The sequence below is a fragment of the Anabrus simplex genome, chromosome 2, assembly GCF_040414725.1.
Source record: "Anabrus simplex isolate iqAnaSimp1 chromosome 2, ASM4041472v1, whole genome shotgun sequence".
NCBI lineage: Eukaryota > Metazoa > Arthropoda > Insecta > Orthoptera > Tettigoniidae > Anabrus > Anabrus simplex.
Window position 1 is genome coordinate 1,148,791,057 of NC_090266.1, and position 20,695 is coordinate 1,148,811,751.

At 36.5% G+C, this 20,695-nt stretch overlaps 1 protein-coding gene across 1 annotated transcript in view; it reads right to left on the reverse strand.

The window, feature by feature from the left end:
* Positions 1-20,695, reverse strand: part of LOC136864751 (S-adenosyl-L-methionine-dependent tRNA 4-demethylwyosine synthase TYW1) — a 198,886-nt gene that overhangs the window by 49,576 nt on the left and 128,615 nt on the right. The window contains exons 7-9 of the mRNA XM_067142109.2: positions 9,032-9,260; positions 8,768-8,945; positions 4,701-4,947 (exon numbers count right to left, since the gene is read on the reverse strand). Of these exons, the coding sequence (XP_066998210.2) occupies positions 4,701-4,947; positions 8,768-8,945; positions 9,032-9,260 (654 nt within the window). The remainder of the gene's footprint in view (positions 1-4,700; positions 4,948-8,767; positions 8,946-9,031; positions 9,261-20,695) is intronic.

Genomic DNA, 20,695 nt, shown 5'->3' on the forward strand with positions numbered 1-20,695 from the left:
CTTCATATATTCTTTCGATTTCCTCGTCATCCGCTGAACTAGTAGGCATATAGACCTGCACTATTGTGGTGGGCATTGGTTTGGTGTATCTTGACAACAATAATTCTTTCACTATGCTGGTCATAGTAACTTACCCGCTGCCCTATTTTCTTATTCATTATTAAACCAACTCCTGCATTTCCGTTGTTTGATTTTGTGTTGATAATTCGGTAGTCACCTGACCAAAAATCCTGTTCTTCCTGCCAACGTACTTCACTTATACCAACTACACTTAACTTTAGTCTATCCATCTCCATTTTCAGATTCTCTAACCTACCACAACGATTCAAACTTCTAACATTCCACGTTCCGACTCGCAGAATGTCAGTATCCATCTTCCTGATGATCGCCCTCTCTCCTGTAGTCCCCACCCGGAGATCCGAACGGGGGACTAGTTTACCTCCGGAATATTTTACCTGGGAGGAAGCCATCATCAGTACATCATTCATACAGAGAGAGCTGCACGTCCTCGGAGTTAGTTACGGCTGCAGTTTCCCGTTGCTTTCAGCCGTGTAGCAGTATCAACATAGCTAAGCCATGTCGAGTATTATTACAAGGCCATATCAGTCAATCATCCAGACTGCTGCCCTGGCAACTTCCGAAAGGCTGGTACCCCCCTTTTGATGAACCATTCGTTAGTCTGGTCTCTCAACAGATACCCATCCGATATGGTTGCACCTGCGGCTCGGCTATCTGCGTCATTGGGACACGCAAGCCTACCCACCGCGGCAAGGTCACATGGTTCATAGAGGAGGCATCGTACCTAACAAATAATAATAATAATGCGCACAAACAAGACTTTTTTCAGAAAAAGCATTGTGACTTTTGGGACTTTTCAGGATGTGAAGTGGACAACAGGTGCAAAGTGGTCAGATGAACGCCTTGATCAACACAGCAAACCAATGGAAACCTACTGGATCAATCGAAAAATGAGTAAACGCCAGAATGTATAATGAAAATTATCGTGGTCCCCAGTTGGCCAATTAGTGAATAATAATAATAATAATAATAATAATAATAATAATAATAATAATAATAATAATAATAATAATTTTATGTTTCCACTTTTAACGATTTTTAGAGATACCAAACAAAACATACTAGGGCATGCATTAATAGGAAAATGGAGACAATGAACGTACAAAATTAAACATCATGATGATAAAATGCATTACTGTCACACCTGTCGATATCCATAAATGAGGCAAACTTTCCTGTTATTTTTATTCTTTCTGCCCTGGAACTTTCCTGTTATTTATTTTTATTCTTTCTGTCATGGAACTTTTGACACTATCGGAAGGGCAGTCACCCAGGTGGCAGATTCCCAAACTTTGCAACATTTTTGTAATGCTACTCTTTTGTCGGAAATCACCCAGAACAAATCGAGCTGCTTTTCTTTGGATTTTTTCCAGTTCTTAAATCAAGTAATCCTGGTGAGGGTCCCATACACTGGAACCATACTCTAGTTGGGGTCTTACCAGAGACTTATCTGCCCTCTCCTTTACATCCTTACTACAACTCCTAAATACCCTCACAACCATGTGCAGAGATCTGTACCCTTTATTAACAAGCATATTTATGTGATTACCCCAATGAAGGTCTTTTCTTATATTAACACCTAGGTACTTACAATAATCCCCAAATGGAACTTTCACCCCATCAACGCGGTAATTAAAATTGAGAGGACTTTTCCTATTTGTGAAACTCACAACCCCGCTTATCATCATACCATTGCCCACCGTCCATCTCACAACACTATCGAGGTCACCCTGCCGCCGCTCACAATCTTGTAATTTATTTACTACTCTGTACAAAATAACATCATCTGCGAACAGCCTTATTTCTGATTCCACTTCTTTACACATATCATTGATATATATATATATGAAAACATAAGGTCCAATAATACTGCCTTGAGGAATTCCCCTCTTAATTATTACAGGGTCAGATAAAGCTTCGCCTACTCTAATTCTCTCAGATCTATTTTCTAGAAATATAGCCACCCATTCATTCACTCTTTTGTCTAGTCCAATAGCACTCATTTTTGCCAGTACTCTTCCATGATCTACCCTATCAAATGCCTTAGATAGGTCAATCGCAATACAGTCCATTTGGCCTCCTGAATCCAGGATATCTGCTATATCTTGCTGAAATCCTACAAGCTGAGCTTCAATCGAATAACCTTTCCTAAACACAAACTGCCTTCTGTCAAACCAGTTATTAATTTTGCAAACATGTCTAATATAATCAGAAAGAATACTTTCCCAAAGCTTACATGCAATGCATGTCAAACGGACTGGCCTGTAATTTTCAGCTTTATGTCTATCACCCTTTCCTTTATACACAGGGGCTACTACAGCAACTCTCCATTCATTTGGTATAGCTCCTTCAACCAAACAATAATCAAATAAGTATTTCAGATATGGTACTATACCCCAAACCATTGCCTTTAGTATATCCCCAGAAATCTTATCAATTCCAGCTGCTTTTCTAGTTTTCAACTTCTGTATCTTATTGTAAATGTCATTGTTATCATAGGTAAATTTTAATACTTCTTTAGTATTACTCACATCCCCTATCTGGACATTATCCTTGTAACCAACAATCTTTACATACTGCTGACTGAATACTTCTGCCTTTTGAAGATCCTCGCATACACACTCCCCTTGTTCATTAGTGATTCCTGGAATGTCCTTCTTTGAACCTGTTTCTGCCTTAAAGTACCTATACATACCCTTCCATTATTCACTAAAATTTGTATGACCACCAATTATGCTTGCCATCATGTTATCCTTAGCTGATTTCTTTGCTAGAGTAAATTTCCTAGTAAGTTCCTTCAATTTCTCCTTACTTCCATAACCATTTCTAACTCTATTTCGTTCCAACCTGCACCTCCTCCTTAGTCTCTTTACTTCTCTGTTATAATTTAGTGGATCTTTACCATTCCTTACCACCTTTAAAGGTACAAACCTATTTTCACATTCCTCAAGAATTGCTTTAAACCCATCCCAGAGTCTGTTTACATTTTTATTTACAATTTTCCAGCGATCATACTTACGTTTTAAAAACTCCCTCATGCCTGTTTCATCAGCCATATGGTACTGCCTAATAGTCCTAGTTTAAATACCTTCCTTTCTTTCACATTTATTTTTAACTACGACAAAAACAGCTTCGTTATCATTAATACCCTCTATTACTTCGGTTTCTCTATAGAGCTCATCTGGTTTTATCAGCACCACATCCAGAATATTCTTCCCTCTAGTTGGTTCCATCACTTAGATCAGTAGTGATCGATAGCATACCTAACCTAAACAATGCAGTCCCTCTAAACTCATTTACAGCTGTTTAGGTAAATCCTGATGTGAATAATGTAGAGAACATGCATGAAATATACTTAAAAATAAGGTTCTGCCTTTGAACAGCCGCAGTTATCGAAAGAAGGCTTTCAGTCACTATGTAATACATTCGGTAGTACAACTCTTAACATATGCTAGTTATCAGCTGGTGGTCTGACACACTTTCTACACGGCTTTATTCGAAAGGGGTGGCTTCTGCTACACATACACCAACTGGGAATATCAGAGACCATCTCCAGAAACCATTTGGGAATAGATTGACATGGTTTGGACTCGATAGTCAGGAACTAAACTGATTTTAAAAGTTTCAAAAAGACGGGACCTCGAATGCTCTCGATTGCAGCGCCAGGCTAATGAGATGGCAGTGAAGATGACGTCACTTGGAATGATGACACGCCGGTAGCAGGGAAGTTGGTGGCGCAAGATGATAATTCAAATGAAAGCAGTGATCAGGTTTACTATGCGGTAGGCCTACTGCTCAACTCACAGGGAAAAATGACTGGTTATTTTGTATCAATAGTGCATAACATGATAATAAGATTCCCTTATCCCTTTTCTCTACGGGATCGAGTATGAAGTGAGACGAATCTTCTTATCAAGTTTTTACGACCGTATGCCCTTCCTGATGTCAACCTCATCAGAGGAATAAACGAGATGTAATGAATGACGTGATATTAAGAGTAATTAAAACTGACTATATTTACTATTATATGTAGGCCTAGGCCTAAAAGTCGTGTTCTCCAGTTATCATTTTACATTTAGAAATACTGCCTTCCATCGAAAATAGCTAGTATAACTCAAATACATACATAAGTTTGTGAAAGTATAGCGTAGAATGTTTACATGTACAATTTATAGCTCTTTATAGCCTAGAAGTCATGTGTTCACTGCATAAAATTTGAGGTTATCGCATACTGGACCCTCCCCTTTACCTATTTTGGATGTAAAAATGGGAAGGAAAAAAAAAAAAAAAAAAAAAAGGGCTCTAATACGCAAGAATGGTATTCATTTTACGTACCTCTTAATTAGTTTTACTGTTTATGGAGAAGCCGATGTGCCAGAACTTTGTCCTGGAGTATTTCTGTAACATGCCAGTAACTCTACCAATAAGAGACTGATGTATTTGAGCACCTTCAAACACCACTGAACCGAACTGGGACTGAAACCGCAACTTGAGTTCAGAAGGCTCTACAGCCTGAGCTACCCAGCCCAGCAAGTAGGATTCTGTGTGGTGGTAACTGTAGTTGCAAGGAACAAAATAACGACAGAACCAGTCCTTACATATACTCTGAACAAGTAACATACCTTTACTTCAATGAAGTCAGGCTTCCCAATCTCCACTAACTTTGCATAACTTTCAAGTTCCTCTGTATTCCATGCTTTCACTAAGGTCAAACGGTACACTGTACGCTGTCCCTTTTCTGATAAGGCTCGAAGACTGTCAAGGAACCTTTCCCAGAAATCGCTGAACAAAGGACGATCTATTTTCTTCAAGCTTTCTTTGGTACTAGCATCTACACTAACATACAACTGTGTGACTGGACTCATACACCTGAAATCATAAAAGGATTAACAATGAATATTTCTTCACCTGGACTGTGTGTTGTGATGCTGCAAATTCAAACATAATGATAGATATCTGTGACCTAATATATTAGGCAACAGATTGAATGACCTGAAGTTCAGCAAATTATACATTTAGTGTTACTGGTTTACATATCATCAACTACCTGTATGGTTTTGGAAGATGCTGAGGTGCCAAAAGTTAGTTTTTTTTAAACATGCTAGAGAATCTATCAATATGAAGCTGGCATAGCTGAGCACCTTCAAATACCACTGACCTGAGCTGGGATCTAACCTGCCAACTTGGGTTCAGAGGGCCAACACGCCTGGCAAAAGTGCATATTCTGAGCTTGAATAACAACATATTTCATCAAACTCGCCAGCTGAATAGCATTTACAATTTTGCACTTGCCTCCTGTGCATTCAGCTGCATTTAAAGTTTCTTAAATGAGAGAGAGCACTTTTTTTTTTTTTTTTTTACAGGCACCTAACAACGTTTTAGGGTAAACTTTCAGTACTCTGGCACCTCTCAAGACCCACAGAAGTTGAAGAAATGTCCGACATATAGAAAGGTTGCAAGTTATAAATTTCATTTCTTGTCCGTATTGAATACGTTGTCTATAATAAAATCATAATAATTTTATATCATATATAGAAAAGTGTCAATGTTGAAATCTAAGGAGCACAATTCATTTACAAAACTTAGACATGTACCTCAAAATGAACCGTGATTACAGTATTTAGATCTTGTACATTCCCTAATTTGCACTAGCATTTTTTCTGAATAAAAAAAAAGATCAATTGAAATAAAATAAATGTAAAACCTCCTGAAATTACTCCTTTCAAATATCTACAAAGTGGGAAATTTTACTCGTACATCAATAAATGAAACTATAAAAAACCTGCACTTCTCTCCTGTACCCAAAAATGAATACAGTAACATATTTATCTTGAAAACAGCTTCTTAGCAGTAATTTTCAGTTAATTCTTTGTTCACTGAGGGCTATGAGACACAAAACTGTTGAACCACATCTCTTTCAGGCAAGTGTCATCAGTAAATTTCTGTACGACTTCAATTTTTTCTTACCAATATCAATTACTTTATCCTCATATAATAAAATTCCCAACCAAGCTGCAGTCAACACAACATTATTCCTTTATACAAGTAAAATGATTGAGGTAGCCAATTCATTCTTTCTAGTTGTATTCTCTACCTGTTATGATAATATTTTTTTCTCTGCAAATTTATGTATGTTTTTTTACATATTGGCTTTATGTTGCACCGATACAGATAGGTCTTATGGCGATGATCGGACAGGAAAGGGCTAGGAGTGGGAAGGAAAATGTCATGGCCTTAATTAAGGTACAGTCCCAGCATTTGCCTGGTGTGAAAATGGGGAAACCACAGAAATCTGCTAATATCTTGGCTACCATTCCTTCTAGAATTGAAATTCTCTCATACCTCTACCATGTTAACTGTAAAATCATCTACATCACTGCAGCCCATGCAGACAGACAACAGTCTTGTTTTTGACTGAACTTGTTAGTAAAATGAAAACGTTCTAATGTAAAGTAGAATTTTGATGAACACTAAGTTTCCAAATTGAGCTTGTTGATATATCATTCCTTCTGTTGCGTAACTATCTAGTGTAACTCGCAACCTCGTGACAACTACTTGCTGTTCCGTTTGTGCTCCTTGTATTATACGAGTGAGCGAGACACTATTGACAATATTGGATTTATGCCAATACACATTGTACTCGTATTACTCTAGTAACATCGAGAATAAGATAATGGTTCCTAATAGGCAATTATTAATTCCATAAAATCGTTAATATATACAACAAAGCTTCAAGGACAATTACACAAGTCATGAAATATTGAATCAATATAATTAGCCCGATCTCAAATGGTTTTAACAACAACAACAACAACAACAACAACAACAACAACAACAACAACAATAATAATAATGTTATTTGCTTTACATCCCACTAACTACTTTTATGGTCTTCGGAGACGCCGAGGTGCCGGAATTTAGTCCCGCAGGAGTTCTTTTCCGTGCCAGTAAATCTACCGACACGAGGCTGTCGTATTTGAGCACCTTCAAATACCACCAGACTGAGCCAGGATCGAACCTGCCAAGTTGGGGTTAGAAGGCCAGCGCCTTAACCGTCTGAGCCACTTAGCCCGGCAAAATGGTTTTAAACTGATGTTAAACAGATGAGTTTCGTCTATAAGTTTAAAGGACAATGTTAATATTAAGATTTTAGGCAAATGTATTTTAACTTATGGACATAACTTTTACTGATACATGATCTGTAAAATATTATTTGTCACTCATGCTTACAAAGCATATTTTAGCTCAATAGAATATGTTCACGATTTTATTAAACCTTGGGTAAATGTTAATTGGCTGACGATGCTCACAAATAGGACAGAAACATGTACCATGTTAACAATTTAACAAAGGATGTAACTCCTCATTAGGCTATTATGTATTGAATAGATGGTATTTAATAAAATTATAATAATTTGTATCACATGAGCCAATAAGCCCAGAAATATAATTATAAATATGGGGAAAGATAAATATAAAACTATTTTTTTGAAACTAATGAAGGATTACAAGCTTCAATGTGACAAGTACATAATGGCTGCCAGTATTATGGACTGCTACTCATCTGAAAACAACACAAGTCTTGGGCAGTGTTATTTCTCTACTACCCCATGAATTTTATGTACCCATAACAAAAAGAACATTCAGTGGGTTTGAGAGTTCAGTGTAAAATACTGAATCTATCCTTGAAATTCATGAATTCATAAAAAACTCAAAATAACCATGCTGTGTAAACCAACTAATTCATTTACTTGCTTAATCAGAACAGTAATTTTCCACAAAACATGACAAAAATTGGGGTAATCATCTTACCAAAAATCTATACTTACCAGTGTGTAAGTCACTGTCCAGGCTCATCTATATTGTCCAACAGATTTACCAGTCACTGCATGCAATTTCTGACAACCACATTGAGTTTGTAATGCTCTAATTTAGTTTATACATACAGTATGGATGTAGAGAATGATATACTGTTTTGGAAGCACTTTCGCTTGTTTGAGGTGGTTAACAAGAAGCGGAATGATACAATTATTTTACTCTTCAGCTCCATTGAAATATAATTAAGGTGCTGTATTTAAGAAACTCAACTAAAGTAGTCTTGAATGAAAGACCTAGTATTATGCACGATACTTTAGAACAGTTTTACCAAGCAAACTGCTTGCGCGATTTGGGTCACGTAGCTATCAGCTTGCATTTAGGAGATAGTGGGTTTGAACCCCAATGTCAGCAGCCCTGAAGATGATTTTCCTTGGTTTCCCATTTTCACACCAGACAAATGCTGGGGCTGTACTTTAATTAAGGCCATGGTCACTTCCTTCCAACTAGTCCTTTCCTACCCCATTGTTGCCATAAGACTTATCTGTGCTGGTTTGATGTAAAGCAAATTGAAAACATTTAGAGTAGGTTCAGTGAAAGCCCTTGTTTAAATGCAACAACTTAAGAAAACTCATGGTTTAACTCTTTTGCAAGTATCATCATCCCATTTCAAATGACATTTTAATTAATACTAATTATTTGTACACAGTTTGTTTACAAAACAAATCAAAGCTCTCCCAGAGAGTATTCAGCCAAAAATTAGTTTCAAACAAATACAACCTCCACCACAATCTTACTGATTTACATTTGACTTAACACAAGAAATGGACATTAACTTAAATACTTCAATAATATACAATACTTGTATAGTTACCTGATAGCTTCTGGGAACTGAGCATTAGTAACAAGAAAAGACGAAATCCCCTTTTCATGCAGCAACCTGACATACTCGTTGATCTCAGGATACATTATTGGTTCTCCAACTAGAGATAATGCACAGTGTTTCACGTTGAAACCTTCCTGCATACGTTCAGGCAACACACCAGGAACACCTATACACACAAGAATCTTCTACTCAACTTCAGATAAAATTGTGACACGCTTAAAAGTCAGAATAAGGCAGAATTCAACACACTACCTTTGAACTGATTGATCATGTTATAATGATGCTCTAGAGCCCCTTCTAAAATGGTTTTTGCGGGATCCATCTTCCAGCGCCATTCTGTTCCAACAGGATTCGAATGATGGCGCCAACAAAAAACACACTTATTTGCACAAGCCAAACTAGGAGTGGTTTCCATGCACTGATGACTCTGTATGCCATAGAAACTATGCTTGTAACATCCACCACGACCACGAAGCATGGACTGAAAGGAGAGCACTGAATGAAACTCAAAGTATTTAACAGACTAATATAAGAGAATGTTCTATATTGATGCCCAAAATCTACAATAACCACCCAAAAAATGAAAGGGAAGACATCAGTGGCAGTGCATGGTTTAATTTATAGGCAGTTGTATTCAACTTACACATAGAAATTTTTCATTCTGAGAATTGCCTTCAAATCACACAACATTTAGCCCTGAAAGAAAGAAATATGATCAATTGTTACTAAAGTCAATTTCATACATCTTAAGTCTATCTGAATGATCATTCCTATTGTGCCTTCAGTACGTCGAGTCTTGTGACTGACATTCGCTACGTGTGGAGTATAACTGAGTAAATAAGATAGTTATTACCTGACCCCCTTTAATTATGATAAAAAGATTCTACGGTACTGAATTCTAACCACGCTCTTTGACTATACTAGTAAAATAATAGTGAAACCTAACAACATGTACTCACCACTGAGCACAGTGAGAGTAGGTATGCAGCCTTCTCCTTTCATACCTACTCAGCTGTTTAGAGAAATCTGTTAGGAGCCATGCTAATGAAAATAGCAGTCATATGGCATAATGTGAGAGATAAGTGCCAACAAATTTACAGACACATTAAGGTACCTCTTTTCTGAACAAATTCTGATGCTACAACACCTCTTAACTTTCCTAGAAAGGATTAGCAGTAGTCCTCCATCTTCCAGTCATCTGTTTCCTGTTAAGTATCCAAGGATAACAAATACCTTACATTATTGCTCACATTTATACATTCAATTCTTCTTCTTTTCCCACTCTCATTGGATCGTGGGTGCGAACTATGTCACAAGGTGGATTTGGCCCTGTTTTATGGCTGGATACCCTTCCTGATGTGGAGGGATGAAATCACTATTGCTTGTTTCTGTGGCAGTTGGTAGTGTGGTGTGTTGTTTGAACTTAAAGAAGAGAGTGTTGGGACGAACACAAACACCCAGTCCCCGAGCCAGATGAATGAATCCGATGTGATTAAAATCCCTGACCACAGGCCTCAACGCTGACTATTCAGCCGAGGAGTCTGACTCATTTATACATTCAATCCTCCAACCATTTTTCAAAGAGTTAAATCCAGTTATAATGAAACTCTGGTTCAGTACATTTGAAATTCACAACAAGTGGATTCCCTTAACCTGAAATGAACAGAGTACTAAAAACGAAACATCTAACAGAACCTATTACCTATTATGTAAACAAAATATTTTAAAATGTCAGAAACTAATCTTGTTTATAATAAATAATAATAATAATAATAATAATAATAATAATAATAATAATAATAATAATGCAGCCATTTTATATTGCCATCATCTAGCTGCCCGTTCATCAATGTTGACATTCCGTTTTACTCTAAGTCACTAGATGGCAGTAAACTGAATCTCTCTTCAGTGTCTATGGCTGAATTTCAATAAATTTTGTTGGGTAAACACAGAACATGTCACCAGAGATCTTTTACATGCCGACATTGTACAACACTGAGAGCTGAATGGACTTTTTCCCGCCCTTCAAGAATCCGACCACCTATGCTGTGTCTGAACCTGCCATCTTGGGATCTGAAGGCTGATACCAATGATCTACTGTGTGAGCTTGCTGTACACTGCTTTATTTATACAGTACTACCCCGCTTTTATGTTCCTGTATTCAACATTTTCCTGTTGTTTACCACACTGTTTGTTGGTCTTCTCAGATTTCCTATGCTCACAATGTATTAAAATCCTCAAATTTATGATTGCAATTTTATGCTTCCCGCCTCAGGCAGTAAGAGAGGGTGGAAAATTAAAGTAAAATGGCATTGCAACAAACCTAAAATACTTTGATTAACCATGGCATGATGACCAAATCAAACCACCATAGTTAACTTCAGCACAGAACTTTCACTTTTCCTCATGCAGTGACACTTAACCTGCACATGTCCATTTTTTGAGAAGCTACATTGGTGTACAGTTGTGAAGTTATCAAGTGATTCAGCTTTCATCTTGACTGAGTTCATTGTTGTTTTATGCTTGCTTTTGTTGTTGCAGTTATTAAAGTTATTACTGATTCACCACATTTATTTTTGTTATTTGCTACGCTTTTTGTTCTTGTTATGCGCAGCCGAAGTAATCTGCAGCGATCTTTTTGTAGCATAATTTGTTTATGTTCGTACATAATTGTTAGTACTTATTTGTTATTGCTTTATTGTTTTTGTTTACTCTTCTGGCTAGTAATGGGGAAAAAGAAGGAAAGGAAAACATTCGGTATGGAAGAGAAGGTTCAAAACTAGGAAAAAGTTTATTTGTTCCACGGAACACGTATTGCAGTGTCATGAGAATTGAAGCTTTCTGTATCCACACTGAACATAATGGTGAAAAACAGAGGAAGCATAACTTCAAGTGCTTCAGAATACACACCAAACTCCCAAAATGGAAATATGCATCATATTCCAAATACAAAGAATTGTAAAATTTTTTTAAAAGCTGGCTTGAAACATCAAGGGCAGCAGGCATTCCAATTGACGGTGCGCTCTTAAGGGAAACGGCGCAGAAAGTGGCAATCAATCTTGGCAATGAAAATCTCAGTGCGTCCAATGGCTGGATCGAAGGATTTACGAAAAGGTACAACATAACCTATAAAATCGATTGTAGCGAATCGAATATAGTTAGTGACAAAAGTGTGCAAGAGTGGATCAATGGAACAATGCACAGGAGCTTTTCAAACTTAGAAAAAACTGGAGTGTTTTTCAATGTAATGTCCAGCAATATTTTTGTGCTCAAAAGAGATAAATGCTACAACAGGAAACACAGCAAAATGAGGCTCACGGAGATGGACGGCTCTGAAAATCTCACCTTTTTGCGATAGGAAAATCTAATAAGCCTCACTGCTTCAAGCATGTGCGATCATTACAAACTCCTTATGATGCCAACCATAAAACTTGGATTACCTTAGATCTGTTTTTTGAGAGCAGTTGGCTGCTCTGATTGTAAAAATGGGAGCGCAAATAGGAAGACCCTTCTTTTCAATGACCGTTGCCCTGTGCATCCCATGTATGTTTATTTGAGGGACAAGCAGTGAGAATTTCTGTATGATGGTTATACACTCCTCAAGTCACTTCTTAGGAATAGTCTGGTGAAGTGAATTTTATTCCTTACTAGCAAGATACCCGTGCTTCGCTACGGTATTATACTGAAACATATAATTGAATGCTTATCGTTTTATATATAACCCGCCGATATTCGCGATCTGACTCATTTTTTCTGAGAAATTGCAGCAATGTTCCTCCCATTTTTCAATCTTTTTTCCAGCAATCGATTTCGTACTTCCCGGGCTAGGTCCAGGTATTTCACCCGGTCAGTTGGGCCTAAATCTTAGCCATGTTTTCCTATAAGCATTTTTAATGTGGATCAAATCCTTGAGAAGATCCGGCGTGGTGTCCTCTTGGGTGCCTTGGCGGTACTGAACCGGCGGCCGGACTGCAATCGTAGTCATTACACGTCCAGGACCCGTTTCCAGCACGGTCCGCACATTTTGACGACGGTCCAGAACATTATTATTATTATTATTATTATTATTATTATTATTATTATTTATTTTTATTATTGATGTTCTGGACCCCACAGCAAGATGCAAGACCTCTACTTGGCGGTAAATTACATCTGCTGCATTGTCATAGATAACAGTATGACCAGCAGTCACCCGTAGGCAAGTGCGCAGGACTTCTGGCGATACGAATGACGTACTTCCGTGTATTATTGACCTTATTATAGAAGTGAACAATTGCATGGTCAATCTTATACCCATCGTTTATTTCCAATGTGTTTAAATTTTTATTTATATGCCAGAAGAATCTACTGTAATCTAAGAAGGTTCTCCAAAGGAAAATATGGCTCTTGAAAACAAACCCAGGAAAGATTAAAAATGATCGGTTTATGATCAGAATAAGTACATTGAAAATCCACAGGCTGTTTCCAGTCATTCAACCGGGTCAGGAATGGAATGAATAAGGCCCCAGCTAGCGGTGAGGATAGGAATTGTGCCGGCTGCCGAAGCCTGTCGCACTCCTCTGGGGCAATGATTAATGAATGACAAATGAAATGAAATGATATTGGAGTGTGTTGCTGGAATGAATGATGACGGGGAAAACCGGAGTACCCGGAGAAATACCTGTCCCACCTCCACTTTGTCCAGCACAAATCTCACATGGAGTGACCAGGATTTGAACCACGAAACCCAGCGGTGAGAGGCCAGCGCGCTGCCGCCTGAGAGACGGAGGCTCCTTATAAGTTAAGTACATTAGGAACAGTAAAATCAATTGGTCTCACCTCCGTTTTCTCCCCACTGCGGTTAAGTTTATTTACCCAACCCCCCCCCCAAGAAAAAAGAAGGCGTGTTTCTTTACATTTAAAGGAGATTCCAAATACCATTGTTCACGTGTGTTACCTTCAGTTTTGAGATATAAGTATTCCCATAAAAGTAATTCACTTTTTTCACTTACTTTCACATTCCCCCCTCACCTAAGTGAATTTTCCGGCAAAAATATTTGTTTCTTTAATAGTAAAAAAATCTTCTAAATACCGATTATCTTCAGTTTTTGATATATGTGTCCTCATGAAACGAATTCAACTCCTTTTCACACCCTCCCCCAAAAATGATCCCCCCCCCCCCCGAAAAGTGTCCTTTTATTTTTAAAGAAGATCTAAATACCAATTTTCACGTCTGTAAAAACTTTAGTTTTTATTAGATGTAAGTATCCTCATACAATTAATTCAATTAATTTTTCAATTTTTCGGCAATAAAATGTTAGACTGAAGAAGATTTTAGACAAAAAGTGTTAGCTTAAGACAGGTTTTTATTGTTGTGTGACTTTTAAAATGTTATAAGATTATTAATTAGTTTTATAGGAGCAATATTGAACCAAAATAATTGTTTTATGATCTTATACAATCTTAGATTAATGATAGTTTGGCTGATGATGCTCACGAAAAGGAGCGAAACATGTACCATATAAACATCATAATAAATATGTAAGTTTGTACTATATTTTTTATTGTATTGAAAAGGTGGCAATTGGCAAAACTAAAGGAATTGTATCACAAGTAGATCTTCAATACGGACAAGGAAAATGAAGTTTATAACCTGCAATGTAATGGCCACCCAGGCTAATAATAAGATTAAAAACAGATTCATTAATCTTAAGGTTAAGATTGGTAAGATCGCGAAAGACATATATTTTTTAAAAGAATGTTTAAAATTCAAACTAGTACCAAAGTTTTTGAAATCTGTACAAAGACGAAACTTATCTATGCCAAATTTAGTAGACACTCAAAACAAAGTAAATGAAATCTGGCTAAAGAACGAGATAAGAACACATTACAGAAAAAGTCGTTTTTAAACTTACAACTTTATCATACACATTTAGAAATCTCTGACCTTCTAACCCCGTTAGAATGGCAATCAGTACAACAATTTACTAATGAGAAGCTCGTTGGTATATTAGTGAAGAAACAAAGAACTATAGAAAACAAAATATCACATTTAAGAGAGAACAAAACAAAATCCGAAAAACACAGTACAAGAATAAAACAGACCAACTCAGACCTTAAAAACATCCCAACCACTGTAAATTTATCAGATGTCACCTTCACGGATAGTGAAATGAGCTTACTGAATAAAGGATCAAAATTTAATTGGCCTAACCATCATCAAATAGAAGACGTAATAACCACTGTAGCTGAAGTAGAATCTAATATAGGGAAATTTCCATTAGAATCGCAAAGTGATACAAGATTCGAAGTTAAAAAGAAACTTCCAACCTTAGTAAAAGAAATAAATAACAACTTAAATCCCGACCTCACTAAACAAATCAAAGAATTAAAAACTAAAATCAACGAAAGCAACATAATAGTAACCAAAGCTGATAAAGGAGAAAAACAGTTATTTTAAATAAGCAAGATTACATTAAGAAAACAGAAGAATTTTTCTCAAATGGAGCCTATTCGATAATACAGAAAGATCTTGCAATCAAAATTCAACGGAACCTAAAGAAATTAATTAAAAAATTCGTCTTTTCTCTTTAATGATCTAGAATGTCGGAAGCTGATAAATATGAATCCCAAGATACCGACAGCCAGAGCCATGCCTAAAATCCATAAAGCTAACATACCTATGCGACCTATAATCAACTGCATGAATAGCCCAACATATAAGACCTCTAAATTTATACATCATTTTTTTTAAAAGCACTATAAATTTTACAATAATTCTACAATTAATAATTCAATAGAATTCTGTGATAAACTAAATAAATTTGAACTGCAACCACATCATAAAATATGTTCATATGATATAACTAACATGTACCCTTCCATACCGATCAATGAAACCATTAATATAATCAAAATAAATTTATTCAATCATAGTAAATTAAGTAAGTGTGAAATAGAAGAATTCATAAATGTATTAAGATTTACTTTAAATAATAATTACTTCACATTTAATCAAAAGATATATCAGCAACTGTGCTTAGGAATGGGTGACCCTGCATCAGGTATACTAGCTAACATTTATATGGATCATTTAGAACATGTTAAAATTTTAAATAACATAGATGGACTAAACCTTTGGCTGAGATACGTGGATGACACGTTTGTTATAACAGACAGTAAACTGAACAATAGTGATAATATTTTGGATTTTTTAAATAAATTAGACAATAATATAAAATTCACTAAGGAAGATGAAAGGAACAATTCATTGAGTTTCCTAGATATAAATGTAAAGAGAGCAGGAAACAAATTTGACTTCCAGATTTATAGAAAACCGACGTTTACTCCAGTAATGATCAAAAACGAGTCACTCCACCCCAACTCTCACAAACAGGCAGCATTTTTGAGTTTGATTTACAGAGCCCTAAAAATTCCACTAACAAACAAGAGTTTAAAGAAGGAACTTAATTTTATAAAAGATCTAGCACTCAATAACGGTTACAAAATAGAAATGATTAACAAAATCATTAATAAGGTGAAAATAAAATTGGCCACTAATCTTGTACCAGATAAAAATAAAAATACAAATTTGCAACTTTCACATTTACTAACCCAGCTATATACCAAATCACTAATACCATCAAAAAACAAAATATTAACATAGCCTTCAAGACCCAAAACACGAACCGAAACGTTTTCTTTAACCACAATAAAGTTAATATAAATAGTAATAAATATCAAGGATCTGGAATATATAGGCTCACATGCGCAGAGTGCAGTTTTTCATACGTTGGCCAGACTGGCCGAAGCTTTATAATAAGATATCTCGAACATGTAAATGCAGCCAAACACAGGAAACATTCTGCAAAGAGTACACACATGCAAGAAACTGGACAGTTTTACAACTATTGAAAGGGATTTAAAAATCTTAAGAGTAGAAAAAGGAAAAGAAATGACGGAATTGGAAAACATATACATTCATTTAGATCAACAATACAATAAAAATAAAAACCTAAATGATGAAATAGAAATAAAGAATCCCATCTTATTACACTTACCGGAACTAATACAAATACTCAAATCAGATATAAATAAATTTTATAAACTTTTTAATGCGATAAAAGTTAATGGCTTATTGACACAAACAAACTCAACTCCTCCCCTCACGTCTCCTAGACTATCCCCTCCACAGTCCACTGCAGCTATCAATATGCCGCCTACCTTAACTTACCCTTCCCCCTCCCCGCCAAAACGTAAACTCATCCACACTCACTCATACAACACAAGAAGTGCAAACAGGACAACAAGTACTATCCGCACACTTTATCTTGGTGCATTTACATCCTAGTGCTGAATCGGTCGACCTCGGCGATCTTCGAGATTCATACTGGCAACCTCTGAAACACAAACTATGAATCGCTTAAGCATCGTTGTGCGACATCTGGCGTAAACTTTACGTACTGGTACTGTTGTTGTTTACACATCAAAGTCAAAGTATAGAATTCATGCTAGGAACAAGATTCGCATCGAGAGATATGTTTTATAATGTTATATAATGTGTATGTGACATAGTTGTTGGCTTAAGATGATAACGGTTTAGAAATTTCATATCGATCGATCATCTTCTCGATTCAATTCAGATTTCATTTTCATTCAGTTGGCAGCACCAGGCAGCACTATCGATACCGGGACAGCTCCCTCCTTACTCCTCACCCCGTACACAAATGCATCAAGATAAAGTGTGCGGACAGTAGTTCTCAAGAGGCTAGGAGTAACACCAAACAATTACGCAACAGAAAGGAAAGTAAGTGACAGTTCTTCCAATAAGATGTTATACAGAAATACAATCAAAACCATAAACATATAATTTTTATCTTTCATTACAGATATACCAACGAGCCATTATGGAACGTTCGAGAACATTTTAAATCCAATATCACACCAGAAAGTGTTTCATCAACAAGTATGTTCACGAACAATTTTACCCCATTGATAATATAAATTAATACCAATACATTTTATAAATGTTACTCCAGCAACGAGAACAAGTCTATCGACCACAAGGACAATTATCAATTGCAGAAAATATTCAATACTGTTATGAAATTTTTAATGACAATTATACAAGTTAAGCAACAGGAATCAACTCAACTAGCCAGATCTCAAAAGTTTTTTATTTTATTCCTATTTTTAAACAATTTTAAAAGATGTTCACCCGATGAGTTTCGGCAATAAAATGTTAGACTGAAGAAGATTTTAGACAAAAAGTGTTAGCTTAAGACATAGTTTTATTGTTGTGTGACTTTTAAAATGTTATAAGATTATTAATTAGTTTTATAGGAGCAATTCTGCCTGCTGTCATTTCTTGATGGATGCAGTACTTTTGCATCCATCTCTTGGCACAGGCCAGAGTAAAGTGTAGCTTCCACCGAAGTCCCAGTCAACATCCATGGCTGTGACAATATGGAAGTTGCTGGGGTATGGGTAGTGCTGAGTAATAACATTCGGAGCATGACTAGTGCATCCGAGTGTTATGAAAGGTGCTGCTCATAGGGTCAGTTGTGCTGCAATAGTACTTCCTGACCCAGTGAGGAAAGCAATGGCAAACTACCTCACTCCTCATCTTGCCTTGTACGCCTCATTTTGGCGCTGCCATTGGTTTTTGGGGTTTCCTTATAACCGCATAACCTTTGGTGGTGCTATTTGAGGATCCAACCAGCCTCTGGGCTGATGACCTAACAGACAGACAGGAGCAATATTGAACCAAAATAATTGTTTCATGATCTTATACAATCTTAGATTAATGATAGTTTGGCTAATGATGCTCACGAAAAGGAGCGAAACATGTACCATATAAACATCATAATAAATATGTAAGTTTGTACTATATTTTTATTGTATTGAAAAGGTGGCAATTAGCAAAACTAAAGGAATTGTAGCACATACCACTTAGTCGAGCAGCTCTTCTCCTTTCTCCCAAGTCTTCCCAGCCCAAACTTTGCAACATTTTTGTAATGCTAATATTTTGTCGGAAATCGCCCAGAACAAATCGAGCTGCTGTTCTCTGGATTTTTTCCAGTTCCTGAATCAAGTAATCCTGGTGAGGGTCCCATACACTGGAACCATACTCTAGTTGGGGTCTCACCACAGACAAATATGCTCTCTCCTTTACATCCTTACTACAACCTCTAAATACACTCATAACCATGTGCAGAGATTTGTACCCTTTATTTACAACTCCATTTATTTGATTACCCCAATGAAGATCTTTTCTTATATTAATAACTTGGTATTTACAATGATCCCCAAAGGGAACTTTCACCCCATCAACGCAGTCTTTAAAACTGAGAGGACTTTTCCTATTTGTGAAACTCACAACCTGACTTTTATTCCCGTTTATCATCATACCATTGCCTACTGTCCTCTCACAACATTATTGAGGTCATTTTGCAGTTGCTCACTATCTTGTAACTTATTTATAACTCTGTACAGAATAACATCATCTGCGAAAAGACTTATCTCTGATTCAACTTCTTTACACATATCACTGATGTATATAAGAAAACATAAAGGTTCAATATTACTGCCTTGGGGAATTCCCCTCTTAATTTTTACAGGGACAAAGCTTCACCTACTCTAATTCTCTGAGTTCTATTTTCTAGAAACAGAGCAACCCATTCAGTCACTCTTTTGTCAAGTCCAATTGCACTCATTTTTGCCAGTAGTCTCCCATGATCTACCCTATCAAATGCCTTAGACAGGTCAATTGCGATACAGTCCATTTGACCTCCTGAATCCAGGATATCTGCTATATCTTGCTGGAATCCAAAAGTTGGGCTTCAGTGGAATAACCTTTCCTAAAACCAAACTGCCTTCTATCAAACCAGTTATTAATTTTGCAAACATGTCTAATATAATCAGAAAGAATGCTTTCCCAAAGCTGACATACAATGCATGTAAAACTGACTGGCCTGTAATTTTCAGCTTTATGTCTATCACCCTTTCCTTTACATACAGGGGCTAATATAGCAACTCTCCATTCATTTGGTAAAGTTCTTCATGCAAACAATAATCAAATAAGTACTTCAGATATGGTACTATATCCCAACCCATTGTCTTTAGTATATCCCCCAAAACCTTATCAATTCCAGCTGCTTTTCTAGTTTTCAACTTTTCTATCTTACTGTAAATGTCATTGCTGTCATAGGTAAATTTTAATACTTCTTTAGTATTAGTCACCTCCTCTATCTGGACATATCCTTGTAACCAAAAATCTTGACATACTGCTAGCTGAATACCTGCCTTTTGAAGATCCTCGCATACACACTTCCCTTGTTTATTAATGATTCCTGGAATGTCCTCCTTTGAACCTGTTTCGGCCTTAAAGTACCTATACATACTCTTCCATTTTTCACTAAAATTAGTATGGCCATCAATTATGCTTGCCATCATGTTATCCTCAGCTGACTTTTTTGCAAGATTCAATTTCCTAGTAAGTTCCTTCAATTTCTCCTTACTTCCACAGCCATTTCTAACTATTTCTTTCCAACCTGCACCTCCTTCTTAGTCTCTTTACTTCCCTGTTATAATATAGTTGAACTTTACCATTCCTTACCACCTTTAAAGGTACAAACCTATTTTCACATTCCTCAACAATTGCTTTAAACCCATCCCAAAGTCTGTTTACATCTTTATTTACCGTTTTCCACTGATCACAGTTACTTCTTAAAAACTCCCTCATGCCTGTTTGTCAGCCATATGGTACTGCCTAACAGTCCTAATTTTAATCTCTTCCTTTCTTTCACATTTATTTTTAATTACCACAAAAACAGCTTCGTGATCACTAATACCATCTATTACTCCGGTTTCTCTATAGAGCTCATCTGGTTTTACCAGCACCACATCCAGAATATTCTTCCCTCTAGTTGGTTCCAT